The sequence below is a fragment of the Epinephelus lanceolatus genome, chromosome 9 (assembly GCF_041903045.1).
Source record: "Epinephelus lanceolatus isolate andai-2023 chromosome 9, ASM4190304v1, whole genome shotgun sequence".
Classification (NCBI taxonomy): domain Eukaryota; kingdom Metazoa; phylum Chordata; class Actinopteri; order Perciformes; family Serranidae; genus Epinephelus; species Epinephelus lanceolatus.
The window spans coordinates 23,350,274-23,364,520 of record NC_135742.1 but is presented as its reverse complement, the minus strand read 5'-3'; the positions used below and the strand labels follow the sequence as shown (position 1 = coordinate 23,364,520).

The 14,247-nt window shown below is 39.8% G+C and overlaps 1 protein-coding gene across 1 annotated transcript; it reads left to right on the top strand.

The window, feature by feature from the left end:
- Positions 1-4,335: 4,335 nt before the first annotated feature.
- On the top strand, positions 4,336-6,240 carry foxb2 (forkhead box B2). Its single transcript, XM_033620480.2, has one exon. It carries the CDS (start codon positions 4,737-4,739, stop codon positions 5,697-5,699), a length of 963 nt encoding a protein of 320 aa, XP_033476371.1. The 5' UTR covers positions 4,336-4,736; the 3' UTR covers positions 5,700-6,240.
- The last annotated feature ends 8,007 nt before the right edge of the window (positions 6,241-14,247 follow it).

Here is a 14,247-nt window from a genome sequence, read left to right as displayed (position 1 = left end):
CAGGCTTGCTTTGTACCAGCCCCTAGTTAGGCTGACTTAGGCCTAGTCTGCCGGAGGACCCCCCTATAATACCCCGGGCACCTTCTCTCCTTCTCTCATCCCTCTCATCCACCCCTGACTCACAGCTATGTGGACTCAAACATTTTTTTTAGAAAATCTATAGAAGAAAATCTGCTTCAGGTTTGCTTTAGTGGCTGACAAAAGATAAGAGGGCCTTGGTATGGATGTAATCAGTGGGAGGGCCGTGTGACAGAAGGTCACCTCAGTGAAATTAAGGTACCTGGCTTGTGACAGCTGTTAGGCTGTCTATGAGCATATTATGAGTACAGGCTACAAATCCTTCCAGTTAGGGCTGTATTAAGTGAGAACACAAGCAATGTGAAATATTAGGCTATGGTATTTACAAGTTAGTGGGCCAGAAAAGGTACAGAAAGGAAAACCTCATGAGCCTCCCTTGATGACCCTCTAAATTAAATCACAGACAGTCAAATAGAGAGTCACATAAAGCAGCCATAGCAGCCACACATTCAACCTCACGGTGGAAGAATGTGTGAACTATTGTGAACTGCGCAAGCTCTGTGTTTGTACAACAGCCTACTGTCCTCTCCTATAATACTAGAGGAAAAAAATACCTGAGCAATAGAATCTCCCCTGTTACTTTCATAACTGCAAATTGCTCTTAATTTACTCATGAAAACAAACTTATACTGGCAAATTGGACCTGGGCTTGTTAAGTATGTTGCTTGTTTGTCTGTGTGTGTGTGTGTGTGTGTGTGTGTGTGTATGCATGTGTGTATATGCACAAGGAATTACGGTAATGCTGAGAGAGACAGAGAAAAATAAGGAGTATGAGGAGCAAACAGTAGAGAGGTACGAATGATTGTCCAGACGAAAAGTACATAGTGCATACTGTCTGCAAAATCCATCTGCACAGGCATCAGTGTGTGTGGGTTTTTTATTTTAATCAGTGTCTGAATGAGTATAAAAACCTCTTAGATTAATTAAGAAAATTAAAAATACCAAAATAACTTTTCTTTATCACCAACAAGTCTGGGTTTTACATGTGCTTTTTATAATGCATATTTTACTCACAGGTTTGGGATTATTTTGCCACTTTTAAATGTAGATGTTGAATCTGTCCAACTCACAGTTGGCAAAGCTGTCAAAGTCAAAGTTAAAAATGCAAAAGCAGTAATTTTATTAACAATCCCAGCTGGCACACAACAGAACTTCAGTGCTGAAATGTGGTTGAAATTATGTCAGTTGTTGTTTCAACATTAAAACATCATCGATACGTTTTTCTGATGGTTGTAAACAGGTTAACAAAATTCTCACAAATCAACATTGAAATTTCAGAGAGATCTGTTCAACATTGAAACAATTTTGAAACAATGTTTAAAGTTTATGAAACAACACTGCAAAATTAAAGCTGATTCATCTCTCAGAATCAAAACATAATATAACAGTGATTCAACCATAGTGTATGACATTGATTCAACAGTGAATAAACATTAGAGTGTCAGCTGGACTTATTCCATACATATCAATAAGTCCTCAGCATGAAACTTAATCAGCCACTCAGGGTTTTGACCAAATTAAAGGAACACTTTACAGTGAAGTGCAGTCCAATACAACAGGAACACATATTATAGTCTATAATTTAGAATACAATTGCTTGAACACCTTTTTGGCAAAATTAAAGCTTAAAAGCATTACTTACAGCAAGTCTACTGATTTGGATATCATTGTACTCTTTGGTATTTCTGTTATTTTGTCCACCCCTGTAAAGTTCCCATAAACAATATGTTTTAACAGCTTAAAATCATGTTGCAAAATTTAAATATTTATTTTGTATATAACACAGACACTAGTGTGCAATGTGAAATTATTCATTACAAAGTGTTACAAAGCTCCTAGATAATAATATTCATCTTGTTCTAGTGACAGTTTTCTTCTTGTTGTTCTGGAAGTTTGAGGTCAGAGAGTTTGGGAAGAATACCAGACTGCAGTAAGTTTGCCACTGCGATGAATAATGATGAATAATGATATAAAGTTATACCTTAGCTGGCTGAGATAAACTCTTGAAGGCAACAGGCAGACACACTGCAGCTTTGATCCATTAATGCTTGCTCGCTCTTTTATGGGGAAACGGAAAGATCTGTCGTATTTTGCCTCTAAATAATTTCCCATTACACAAGTAAGGCTTACAGCGTCTGCACCACAGTCCTAAACTGGTTTAATTTTCCATTGAAAACAATAGGCCTCGCTAATTGATTTTAATGGCTCTCTCCGCGACGATGAGCCCCTTATGACTTGGAGAGAGGTCTTTAAGATTATTATTATTAGTATAATTGCCATTACCCCCACACTTTCCCTTTGCGAATGGGAGACAGAGAGAGAATATCTTTGCCCTTAAGCTGAACAAATAATTATTAGAGACAGGAAACAAACAGACGACCGTCACTCACACGCACGCACACACACATATAAACGCTCCACCTTAGAGCAGACCCCCTCCTGGCGACCCTCATTCCCTCCGCCGCCCTCTTCGTGCAGCGTGCCGCTTGTAATTTATGCAAAATTAATTGATACATCTTTTATAATTGATGTGCTGTAAACTTAATGAGTAATTTATGTAATTAGTCAATTAAGGATAATTCCAGCATATGTTCCGTATGCCCAGAAGGTGTGCTTTACAACTAGTTATTTGTCCAGGAGTTGGGTGCAGGCGAAGACTGCCGTAGACTACCTAATTAATTTTGTTATGCAGATCAGCCACGGTGTCTATTTAACGGCCCCCTTTGTGAAAACAGATTTAATATTGATCTTTCCCGGGCGTTTAAAGAGGATGCTTTTACCCGCGTTGGCCTCTGAGGGCCTTAGAGTTTCAAAACTCATTTTTCAGGCGCCAGGAAAACAATTAGAAAACAAAAAAACACAAGCACAGCAACGACTTTCTTTATTTAGCGATGGATATATAAGTGTTCACTCTCTGTCAGAGGAAGTGGCACTAAAAAAGTGATTTTCCTTGCAATTACATGATGTCTTTAAAATATGCTCTCCGTCGACACAGTTGACCTTTTGAGTGGGTTTGAAGGACTGAGACATAACGGGAGAGATACACCGGCTAATTAATTGACACAGTTTTGAATATTCATACCCAATACAGCGAGCATGCCCTTAATTACATTGTTGGACTTCTCTCCTAGGAGGCTAAATCACGAAAGGCTTAATTATTGTAATGTATTCGGGGCCCCACCGGGGCACCGGGGAAGACAGGAGCCGTCAAGGACCCAGTCATGACACCTGGCTAGAGAAGGAAAAAAATACACGAGGAGAGGAGCAGCTTTTGTTGTTCTCGGCTGAACAGAATTCAGAGCAGGGGATGAAGTTTGTTTACATCCTTGTAGGATTCACCGGAGAGTGTTTGAACAGACAGACAGCCGCCGGACTCCCCTCTCAGCAATTAATCAACAACAGCCCCCCTCCTCTGTCTCTCTCCTCCGCTTTCTGTGTATGTGTGTGTGTTTGTGTGCGTGCGCGCCCGTGTAGTTGAGAGCAGAGCGCACTGATGATTGTGCGCAAAGGAAGACATGATTTATTGTTTGCAAAGTCTGAAAAGTGCAGTCGAGCAAATTTAACAAAGAGGTTGTATTTATATATTCCATTCTTTACTGTTTATTTCCGCGGGTGAAATGTGCAAAGTTGGCGATTCAAATCCACATCAGTACACTGTCATGGTTATTTCAATCAGCACGAGACATCTTGATTTTAAAAACATGCTTTCCACAATTTTTATGAGACGAAAATCCTCATATGCAAAGCAATGGAGCCCTCCAACACCATCACATCAGTGTGTTCCCTACAAACTTCTAAATTGCGTTTTTTTTTGTTTGTTTATTTAAATCAGAGAGGTCAAAGGTCATGGTCAGCTACAGAGGAGCAGTCATGGAGGTGTTGGGGTTTTACTGAAAGACACTGACAAGAGTAGTCACTTTACACAGCTTAGTGGTGAAGATCAGTCACTCTGGTTATTTCTGCCCCATACTTTACGCAGGACTCTTTGATTGGCAAACAGGAGATTAGAAGCAAACGCGTGTCTTGAACGGAACGCACCACCCACCCCTCATTTTTATTCATTTCTTTACCCCCATCTCTCTCTCTCTCTCTCTCTCGCTCTCGCTCATACACACACACACACACACACACACACACACACACAGCCCTCTGCTCTCCCCTGACGTGTCCCCTAAGTGTCTGGATAACAGATAATAGAGCCAGCGACCTGCGGGGGTCTTACAAAAACGGCGCTCGGCGAGTGGGAGCATCGCACAAGAGGAGAGGAGCACACACGCCACACACAGCCAGCGGAGCAAACTGGCCCCTCGCATCCTTCAACCTCCGCGGGAACAGGAAGGACCTCTTAACTTTTACGCACAGAGACTGACTTTTACGCACAACGCCGAGCGCTGAATTTGACAAGGAAAAGTCTTTAAAACAAACTTTCCTGGGATGCAGGAGCCTCTTACGGATCTTACCTGAGAGCAGCGGGCCTTCAGGCTACACTGTGTTGATCTTTATTCTAATCTGATGGCTCAGAACTTTGGGACAAATGCGTCAGATGGAGACTGATATGAAAACTGTCAAGTTAGCTCCGTAAATTATAGAATTTTACAATAGAACTTTACAGGCTGTTTTACTTAACGATTCAAACTTGTAGAAAACAGTAACCAGTCATGCCTCGCCCTGGGAAGAACTCTTACAGCGACCAGAAGCCCCCATATTCCTACATATCACTGACAGCCATGGCTATCCAGAACTCATCCGAGAAGATGCTGCCTCTGAGTGACATTTATAAGTTCATCATGGACCGTTTTCCGTATTACCGAGAAAATACCCAGCGGTGGCAGAATTCCCTGCGACACAACCTCTCCTTCAATGACTGCTTCATCAAGATCCCTCGGCGGCCTGATCAGCCCGGGAAAGGCAGCTTCTGGGCTCTGCACCCGGACTGCGGTGACATGTTTGAGAACGGCAGCTTCCTGAGGAGACGGAAGCGCTTCAAGGTGCTGCGCGCTGAGCATATGGCCTGCAAGAGCTCCCCGATGATGCACTACTTTCACCATCACCACCACCACCACCCGGGCAGCAAGCTGGGCGCAGCATCGGGCCACCATGACCACTCAGCCGGCCCGGCAAGCACCGTGGGTCGGCTCCCTCACTTTCAGGGTTACGGGGGCATCACTTGCGCACAGTCCGGCGGGTTTAAACACCCATTCGCCATCGAGAACATTATAGGACGGGACTACAAGGGCGTGATGGCCAGCGGGCTCCCTCTCACCTCGGTCATGCACCACCTGGGTTACCCGGTGCCCCCACAGCTCAGCAGCGTGGTCAACTCCATGTGGCCGCACGTCGGGATGCTGTCGGAGTCCATGGGTGGCGTGCACGTACCCGCATCATCCGAGTACGCGCCCTTCAGCGTGTCAGCAAAAGGCCTGTACCACAACGCCAACGGGCAAACCCTGCCCGCCGTTCCCGTGCCAATCAAACCCACCCCGTCCCTGGGTCCCGTGCCCAGTTTGACGGGGCTGCAGTCCGGCCCGGCCCAGCTCTGCTCCCCGGTCTCAGTGATGGAGAAAAGCGACCTGCTGGAGGGGAAAGGCAACCCTCTCCACCCGGCTCTCCTGCTGTCCTAACCGGTAAATTGCGGGTCATTTTTGAAAAGTAACGCAAACAAGAAGGACACTTGACACTGCGTAAAATAAGATAAGACAGCCTATCAGCGGCATCACAGTTTAAGTTAAGTGCGGCTGTAGGAGAGTTGTAAAAACTAAGGTTAACATTGTGTTGTGTAATGAATTTTTCATTAGACCCATGTTGATTGAAATCATTATTTATTTGCACAATTTGTGAGGGCATTTACCACATACTGTAATGTGGCACTGATAAATACAATCAGACAAGTAGACACGCTGAACCCAAAGAAAGCTTTGACTTAGGAGACAAAATTCTTTCCAAATGCAATCCAACAACTCTGTTTCTATATTTTGCTCTTATTCTATTTATTCTATTTTAATCTATGGCAGGCCTATCGGCTAAAGACACATGGGCCTTCATGTTTTATAATTAGGCCTGTTGCACCTTTTTTGTGTGTTACTTAGCAGTGAAATTGAAAATGTTATGCTTGTATTATAACACTATTTATCTGAGAATATTCATAAAGAACTTAAAACCGAATCTTGTTTGGTGTTGTAGTTATTTAAATACTTGTTTTGATTAAATGTCCACACGGTATTTTCAGGATCAGTGTTTGCACACACCAGCTGAAGGAACAATTAGATTCAATTAAATCTCCGACATTATTTTTTTTTTATAGGAAATTACTTTAAGATTGGCGTTTATTTAAAGGATAAACCTATTACTTATATTAAGTTTAATGTGATTCAAAAATCTGATTTCAAGTGCACTAATTTAAGAGTCAATTTGGCTTATTTTTGCGTGCGTAATAATTGCTTCTCTGAACATAATTATTAAATATTCTAATAAGTGGTGCTCATATCAGCCTGTACAGCAGGAACTATTAACAGCACGTTATTGTGCATCATTGCCACCAGTTGCTCTCCCAAATGCATTACTGATGACTCAGTTTATTTTCCTTATTTCACACCAGCAGTTTATAGATGTAACAGATCCCCATTTTATTGATAATTTTGGCTGTAAGAGTATAGGGGACATACAGTTATGATGTTCAGAGTGAAAGCTGTGATCTTGCATATGACATGAAAGTCATCTGAGCTTTTAGGAGTCTGCCCAAACAAAGTCAGGAATTCTTCTTGAGCACTTCTCTCATTAATCACAGTGGCAGTGTATATTGAATTTTAAATAATTCAGCAGGGGGATAGTGCAAATGCTTTCTCAAGGTCATAATTTCCACCTAACATATGAGTTCCCCAAATTCTAAAAAATAAAATTATTTAAAAAAAAATGTGTAAAAACAAACTTTACTCAGAGAGGTGTTGAGATTTAAGTTAAGCTATTATCTTCTATAATTCATCATTTTGTGTGCACACATTCATGCAAGAGAGGGCATGATGACATGATTCACATCTGGAATGGGCATTATGTGCTGATGCATGATGATCTTTACAAGATGGCTAAGAGCAGCCGACACCCTGGGCTGTAGCCTCACAACTTCAAAAGCAGGCAGGGCGATCGGATCAAGTTTTGCTCCTTTGTTTGCTCTGTTTAAACACAGCTTTGAAGCTTCTCCTCTCCAGCAGCACAAAGCGCCAGGTTCAGCCCACTGAAAGTGACTTATATTCAACCCTCCTGTCCCCTGTTTAGCATCCCAAAGGCTCCTGGAGCCGACACTATTGTCACACCAGCCTCTGAACAAATAATTGAGATGCACCAGTGGAGGAGAGGCGTGGGAGTGAAGAATTAAAACCTATTTGGGCGTCATTGCTAACGAGCAGAATACATATAATCGTGATTACCCATATCTTCTACCTTGTCCTTATAATTCTCTTATTTTATCCTATTTTTTGTGTCTTCATTTCCTTTTTCCTCTCAAGTTTTTTCTATTACACGTATATCTCCTCTTCTGATCTTTTACTTCTCTCATCTATACACACACATTTTCACGCACAGTTTCACTGCAGGGTGTCTGTGATTCCTAGTTAAAGGGAACTGACATTTCAGTGGCATGACGAAAGTGTCTATGTGTAAAGTGTGTGCCTCTGCCTGCAGGTGTGTGCGTCTGTGTGTGTGTATGTGTGTGTGTGTGTGTTGCTTTAATTCCCTGATCAGCAGGCCTCAATGTCTTTAATAGCCCTCACTGCATTAGTGCATAATTAAATGTCACTAATTAAGACACAATAAGAGGAGTAATAATGCAGCCATTATTACCCTCCATGATCCTCTGTCCTCACAACACCGGAGTTCGATGCCTCTGGAATCATAATATCACATGAGGTCTCCTAATGTGCACATGTGTTTATGCACAGGCTAATAGGAGGTGTATGTGCAGTTTATTTTTCACACTGTGATGGCTGTGTCAAAGCATTTAGCAGCATATGTTAAATGATTTTCAGTATAAGTCTGCGGAGCAAGTTGGGAAATAGAGATGCACGTCTGAGCTGCGTTTAGTTTTGGGGGTATGTTGGTATGCAGTCTCCGTCATCGTGTAGGATCTAATCCTACACCTGGCTGTGTATTTATGTGGTGTGTCAATACAAACATTTTTGTTTAATATGTAGATAGCCAATGTAGTAGCCATAGTAACGTAGGTAGCAGTGTGTTCCTACAAAGTAGTTGCATTAAAAATAACTTAAACAGCTGCACTCATAAGTTATCTGTACAATCACCCAGGCATGAATATTTTGAACAACATTTTGAGTTTGTTTTTTCTTTTAACAACAAATATCCAACCTAAAAGTAATCATCAGATATAATCGTAACACTTTTTTTTGAATAGTTTGCTAAAAGGTGGTTTATAGAGTATTTGTAACATTTCAACATCTTATCAATTCAGCTGTTTCGTTTTATTCAGTAGATGTTTGACAGATTAACCAGAGTATATGTGACAATTCATGAACTTACCTACATATTCTTAGAATAATTTAGTTGAGCTTAAACTATTCACTCGACCTGTGCAGCACAGGTTGAGTGAATAGTTCAGATTATTATGAGAATATGTAGTGAATTGTCATATGTACTTAACAGATAAACATCTACAGACAAAACGAAAGTTGAATTGTTGAATCTCAACTAAAGTGCTGCTGAAATGTTACAAATACTCTATAAACTATCTGCAGATGGGCTATCCAAATAAAGCGTTATCAGTATTATTGATTAATTATTGTTTTTTCTTTGTTTAAATCAAAAATACACAGCTCACTACATGCCTCTCCTCACTGTGAGGTAAAAGCAATCAGTAACTTTAATGCACCGTCTTTGCAGATGTGGGGTGTCCCGTAGCTTACCTGGTAGAGCGTGCGTCCAATGTATGAAAGGATGAGCCCTTACCGCAGTCATTGGGTTTGATTCCAGTCCGCTGCAGCTGCATGTCAGCCCCCCTCTGTCTCCCCAGTTTCTTGTCTATCTTCAGCTGTCCTATCAAATAAAGGCAAGAAAGCCAAATAATAATTTTGCAGATATGGATTGGAAAACATCTTCGAGTGATTACGGTAATAATGGGAAAAAATGACAAGTACAAAGGGTTGTTTCAGTGTCTCATTCCGAAACTGAAACCACAGGAAACTGCTAGTCTTCTGTATTGAAATGCTACAGAAGCAATCACACTGTGTTGTCCACTCAACTGACTTCTTAAAACAATGATGAGGTTTTACCTAAAAATATCAGGGAGGAATCAATCAGGGAAGAATCAGAAAATACAGAGAATTGAGTTCAGTTTTCTATCAGATGATTTACTGGTGACAAATATATAAAACCTGTTAATGTAACAACTGAAGAGTCAAGACTCATAGCACCAACACAGAGCTGTAATGTAACACAATGCGTCCAAAGACTGCACCAGAAGTGAAGGCAGTTTAAAATTTATTTCAAAATTAATTATGTTTGGTTACTAAAGATGTTCCAAGCATACAATATATAAAAACTAATAAACAACAGTAAAAACACTGATGATTTATGGCAAGGACAAAGTTCAGTAACTTGTGCACCAGCCTGTAAAATTAGTTTCTGTTTGTCAGACGTTTTTGGTTTTAACAGCTGACCCCTAATCATGCATCCATTACAACAACAGGTTTACAGAAATATGATATTTCAGTTACTCAATATTACACCATATGAGAAACAGTTAGCACTGATAAAAGTGTGCAGGACATTAATATGTAAAAACTGTTAATCATGTGAAATATGAGCTTAAAATGAATAATAGGAGTCTTATGGATGAATAAAACATTTAGGTCAGAGGTGTTTCACTGTCAGCCCTCAGAAACGAAACGTTACGGTCTTGAATAGGCGATGATACATTAGTGGTAATTACCCACACTTCATAGGGGCCAGGGTGGCAAATTCTACATGCGTTTTTCTTAATGACCAGCAAGAGCAGGCCATCATAATGAGCAGCTTAATTCATTGATCTGATCTGCCATTCGCACTGACTCAAGCACACTGGCGTGCATACACATTCACACACGCGAACATGAACAACCTTAAATATTATTCTTTGTTCCAGACCGTCGGACTTTTATTCGACATATTGGCAACATCAGATAACAGAAATTTGTTCTAATTTCTTTAAACATATAATTGAAGTGCACGGATTCCTCGTTGAGTGGAGCCACTTCAACAATAAATGGAGGCATACAACTACAGCGAAGCAACTATTAACTTTGTTAAACAGCTTTACCAGAGACCAGAAATATGTCTATCACATGACCTTCATAAAGCCCTCATTATTAAAAGTTAAAATGCATCCAATGGTTTCATTATTTGCAGAATCAGCATACAGTGAAGGGAGCCCATTACAAAACTCACTACTGGAAGCTGGCTCAGGATTCTTTACTTTCTAACCACAACCATGAGAAATTAAAAAGAAAGGGGGATGACACAAGCAGAGAGAAGGTAAAAGTGTGACAAAGAAAGAGAACATGAATGAGGCAAGAAAGAAAGAAGGAAAGAGGACATTGTACAAGAGATGTACAGCTGAGGTCATTAGGGCGTCATACCCTCTTACAGAACTAATGAAACTGTAATATTCTTAAGAGGTTTTCTTTTTGTCACAGATTACAGGATGACTGCTGACCTCATAATGCAGTCAGACAAGATTTGTACATGAGGACCTTGAAACAGACAGACAGACTTTAGGGAGACAATTTAGGGAGACAATTTTATGGACTGGCTGTCTTAATTATGTTTTAATCAGGAAATTGTACTGACACAGTCTCCGAAAACACAAGTGTTCTTTTTATTGAAGGAACCCAAATTCCATTATACATAAGAATACAGTGTAGTGCTTTTAAGTCAAATATCTATGAGAATATAGATACCATAGTCTTAATAGTGAAGAAGATAAAGAGAGATCCAAATGAAATATGAACTGAAAATGGAGATGGTAAAAATAAAATTACGACATACCTGTTTGTTTCTTGATTTGTCCACATCCACATTAGATGAATATAATCTGGTTTCAGATGTCCTGTAGTTGTTGCATTAATACAAATATTCATATTTTTGAAATTCCTTTGCCAAACAAATATAGACAACAAGTTAGTCTATTAGTTTAACATATATATCTCATATTTGAGTTGTAATAAAAAAATGTAAAATATTCCACGTGTTATTTTTCTCCCATATTTTACCTTCTTTCACCTGCTGCAGCAATGATCTCTTTATGGAGGCTGAAGTGTGCCAGTTCAATAATAATAGACTTGTTTCACTGATTATACATAATCAATTGGTTAATATATAGAAATATATAAAAACATAATGGAGAGATGGTGATTATTAAGAGATAAATCAAATCTACATTTAAATTATGCCTTTAACAAAACCATTAGCAAAAGAGTTACACAAGGACAATTACATAAATGTGCTAATTAATAAACCTATTATCCTGTCTTTAAATTATCAGCAGGTTATTAAAATTTCAAATGGTTTTGCATTTTGAGAATGTACTCCATGTTAATCAGTTTGCTTATATGTCTGCAATTAAATTTACATCTCACAAATATTTTGTCTTTTGCATTAACAAATATCAATTCATGAAGACGCCTACAGTATCTTTAATTTAAAGATGTGTAGTGTGACACACTGGATATTAAAGGTCCAACCTACTAATGGAAGACGTCACTGTTTAGCTGATGAGGGCTTAATCTTGCTCACAATATAGGAAATTATGGCTGGTTGATAAAAGTTAACTGGAATTACTTCTTAAATATATTCTATTAGAAAATATGTAATTTCAGTCCTGCTGTCGTGTATCATGATGACAAATTAACCTTAATTCAAATTGTGTCATTCTGCAATGTGAGTTTCTCTTAAACATGTCGACTCAGTTTCCCCTATTTACTCCATTAATCTAAAAACCTGCCTCAAGGGATTTCTAAAACCTATTTCATGTGTATCTGTCATCAATTTACAGATGCATATAAAATGAGGAGGACTCTGACACTGTTTGAAAAAAAGATGGTCAAAGTGGTCAAATTACTATCATGGGAAAATATCAATGAATAGAAGCTACCAGAGGAGCACTTTCTTACACTTTTTGTATATGAACTTTATGTATTTATTTATCTATTTATTTGCGAGAGTGTGTGAGTGATTTTCTCTTTTCTTTTTTTAATGCTTAGTCTTATGTTGCTGTACAGGAAAGTTGGAATACTGAAAGAAGAAAAACTGATTATGAATCATTAAATATAGATAGTGGGCAGAACCTTGAATATGAAAAGGAATCAAAGACATTTTTCTATGACAGAAAAATTAGGATAACATACTTTAAAATTCAAAATTCTTTCACCATGAAAACATCTCTCATAATTCTGAGATAATAATGTAGTTAATTCAGACAAAACAAAGCAGTATTTTTTTCTCAAATGAGTGCTTTATGCTTCCAAATGCTTATGTAACCATTACATTTTTTTTTTTTCTAACCTTAATTACTTAAGGGAAGTTTTTCTGAGAGTATTGCCTCTGATCACACTCACACACTTACACACATTCACACATGAAGCTGCCCAGTTCTGATCTGCTGGTCACTGAGCAGCTCCACTGGAGCAGCTGGGGGTTAAGTGCTTTGCTCAAGGGCACCTCAGTGGTGGTAATGAGGGAGGGGCGGTGGCTGCTTTCCTACTGCCGGTCCAGTGGCAAGCCGCTCCTCATAATATTCACAGTATCATACATTTACCCTTTTACTCTTCACCATATGTACAAACACCATGCTTTACAGCAGTGGTTCCCAACAGGGTATAATCAATGTTAAATTGCATAGGCCAGTTGAGAACCACTGCTTTAAAGTACGTATGGTGTTTGTCCACTCACTGTACTGGTGCAGTTGTGGTACATGTGATAACTTACTTTAACAGTATATGTGATTCAGTGTGAGCAGGCAGGCGGCATACGGCCACATCTGCTCTTACCTTGATAATGGTCGGCGTGTCATATTCACTGCCGTGGTCTTCAAACGTGGGACGAGGGGTCATTGGGCACGTGGCAAGGGGAGTCAGCATCAGCCAATGAAAAGGCCATCTGGGGGGATTAGCATATTGGCATCAGGCCTGGAGACAGAGAGAAGTTGTCAGGGGGAGAGAGTCCTAACGACAGGTCACTCTGGACCACTGCACATTACTATAACTCTTCTCCTGTCTTTGCTCCATAATGTAGCACATTGTCTTTCCCTGATTACACTTTATTTCTCTGTCTCTCTCTTTGTTGTGTCTTAAAATGCATCTGATCCTGTTGGCCATACAGGATGTGAATGCGTCTCTGAATGTTTTTGTCTTTTTAACCATTCTTTTTTCCTCTTCTCTTCTCCCAAACAGTTTCCCCTTACTTTCCCTCATCCATTTCTCTCCCTCCCCTCCCTCCGTCTCCCTCTCCTTCCTTAATAATTAGACAGTGATTCACTGATCTGGGGTCAAATTTTATCTGCCCCCTCTGGCTGAAGTGTATTGTCTCTGCGCTGTCCTCGGAGTAAGGTCTTCTGACGCAGCTCATATCGTCTTCAATCTGCCACCTATCTTTATTGGCCCAAATTATTACACCTTATTATCCATTATTACATTTTATTATCAATTCAAAACAGGTCAGGAGTTCAGCCGTTCTGGCCCCCTTCCCACCATTTCTCCTCTCCGACTTCCCCACTTTCTCACTTTCCCTTAATAGTTCACACAAAGAAGTTCTCTGGCCAAAAAACTTCAGCAATTTCATAAGAGGTTAAGTGCTCTGCGAGAGAATGAGAGGCCATATAGGCTCACTTGACTCCTCAATAATAGAGATTAAATTGAAATGGAAAATAACAAAGTGTGACATCAGCTCTTCCCCTGCACAGAGTTTGTACTTGGAATTTTAAATCTCATCTCACAATGTCAAAACATGATAATTGGCAGTGTTACAGAGAACACCTTATAACAAAGGTTTGGCTTTCTAAAACTGCCTTGGATCTGCTATAGGCAGGACTTGTTTGGTTACATGAAGGTACAGAGAGAAAATGTGTACAATACATAACCAGACATTTCCTTTAGAGACTCTATAAAACTCCCTAAATCAGGCTAATAAAAT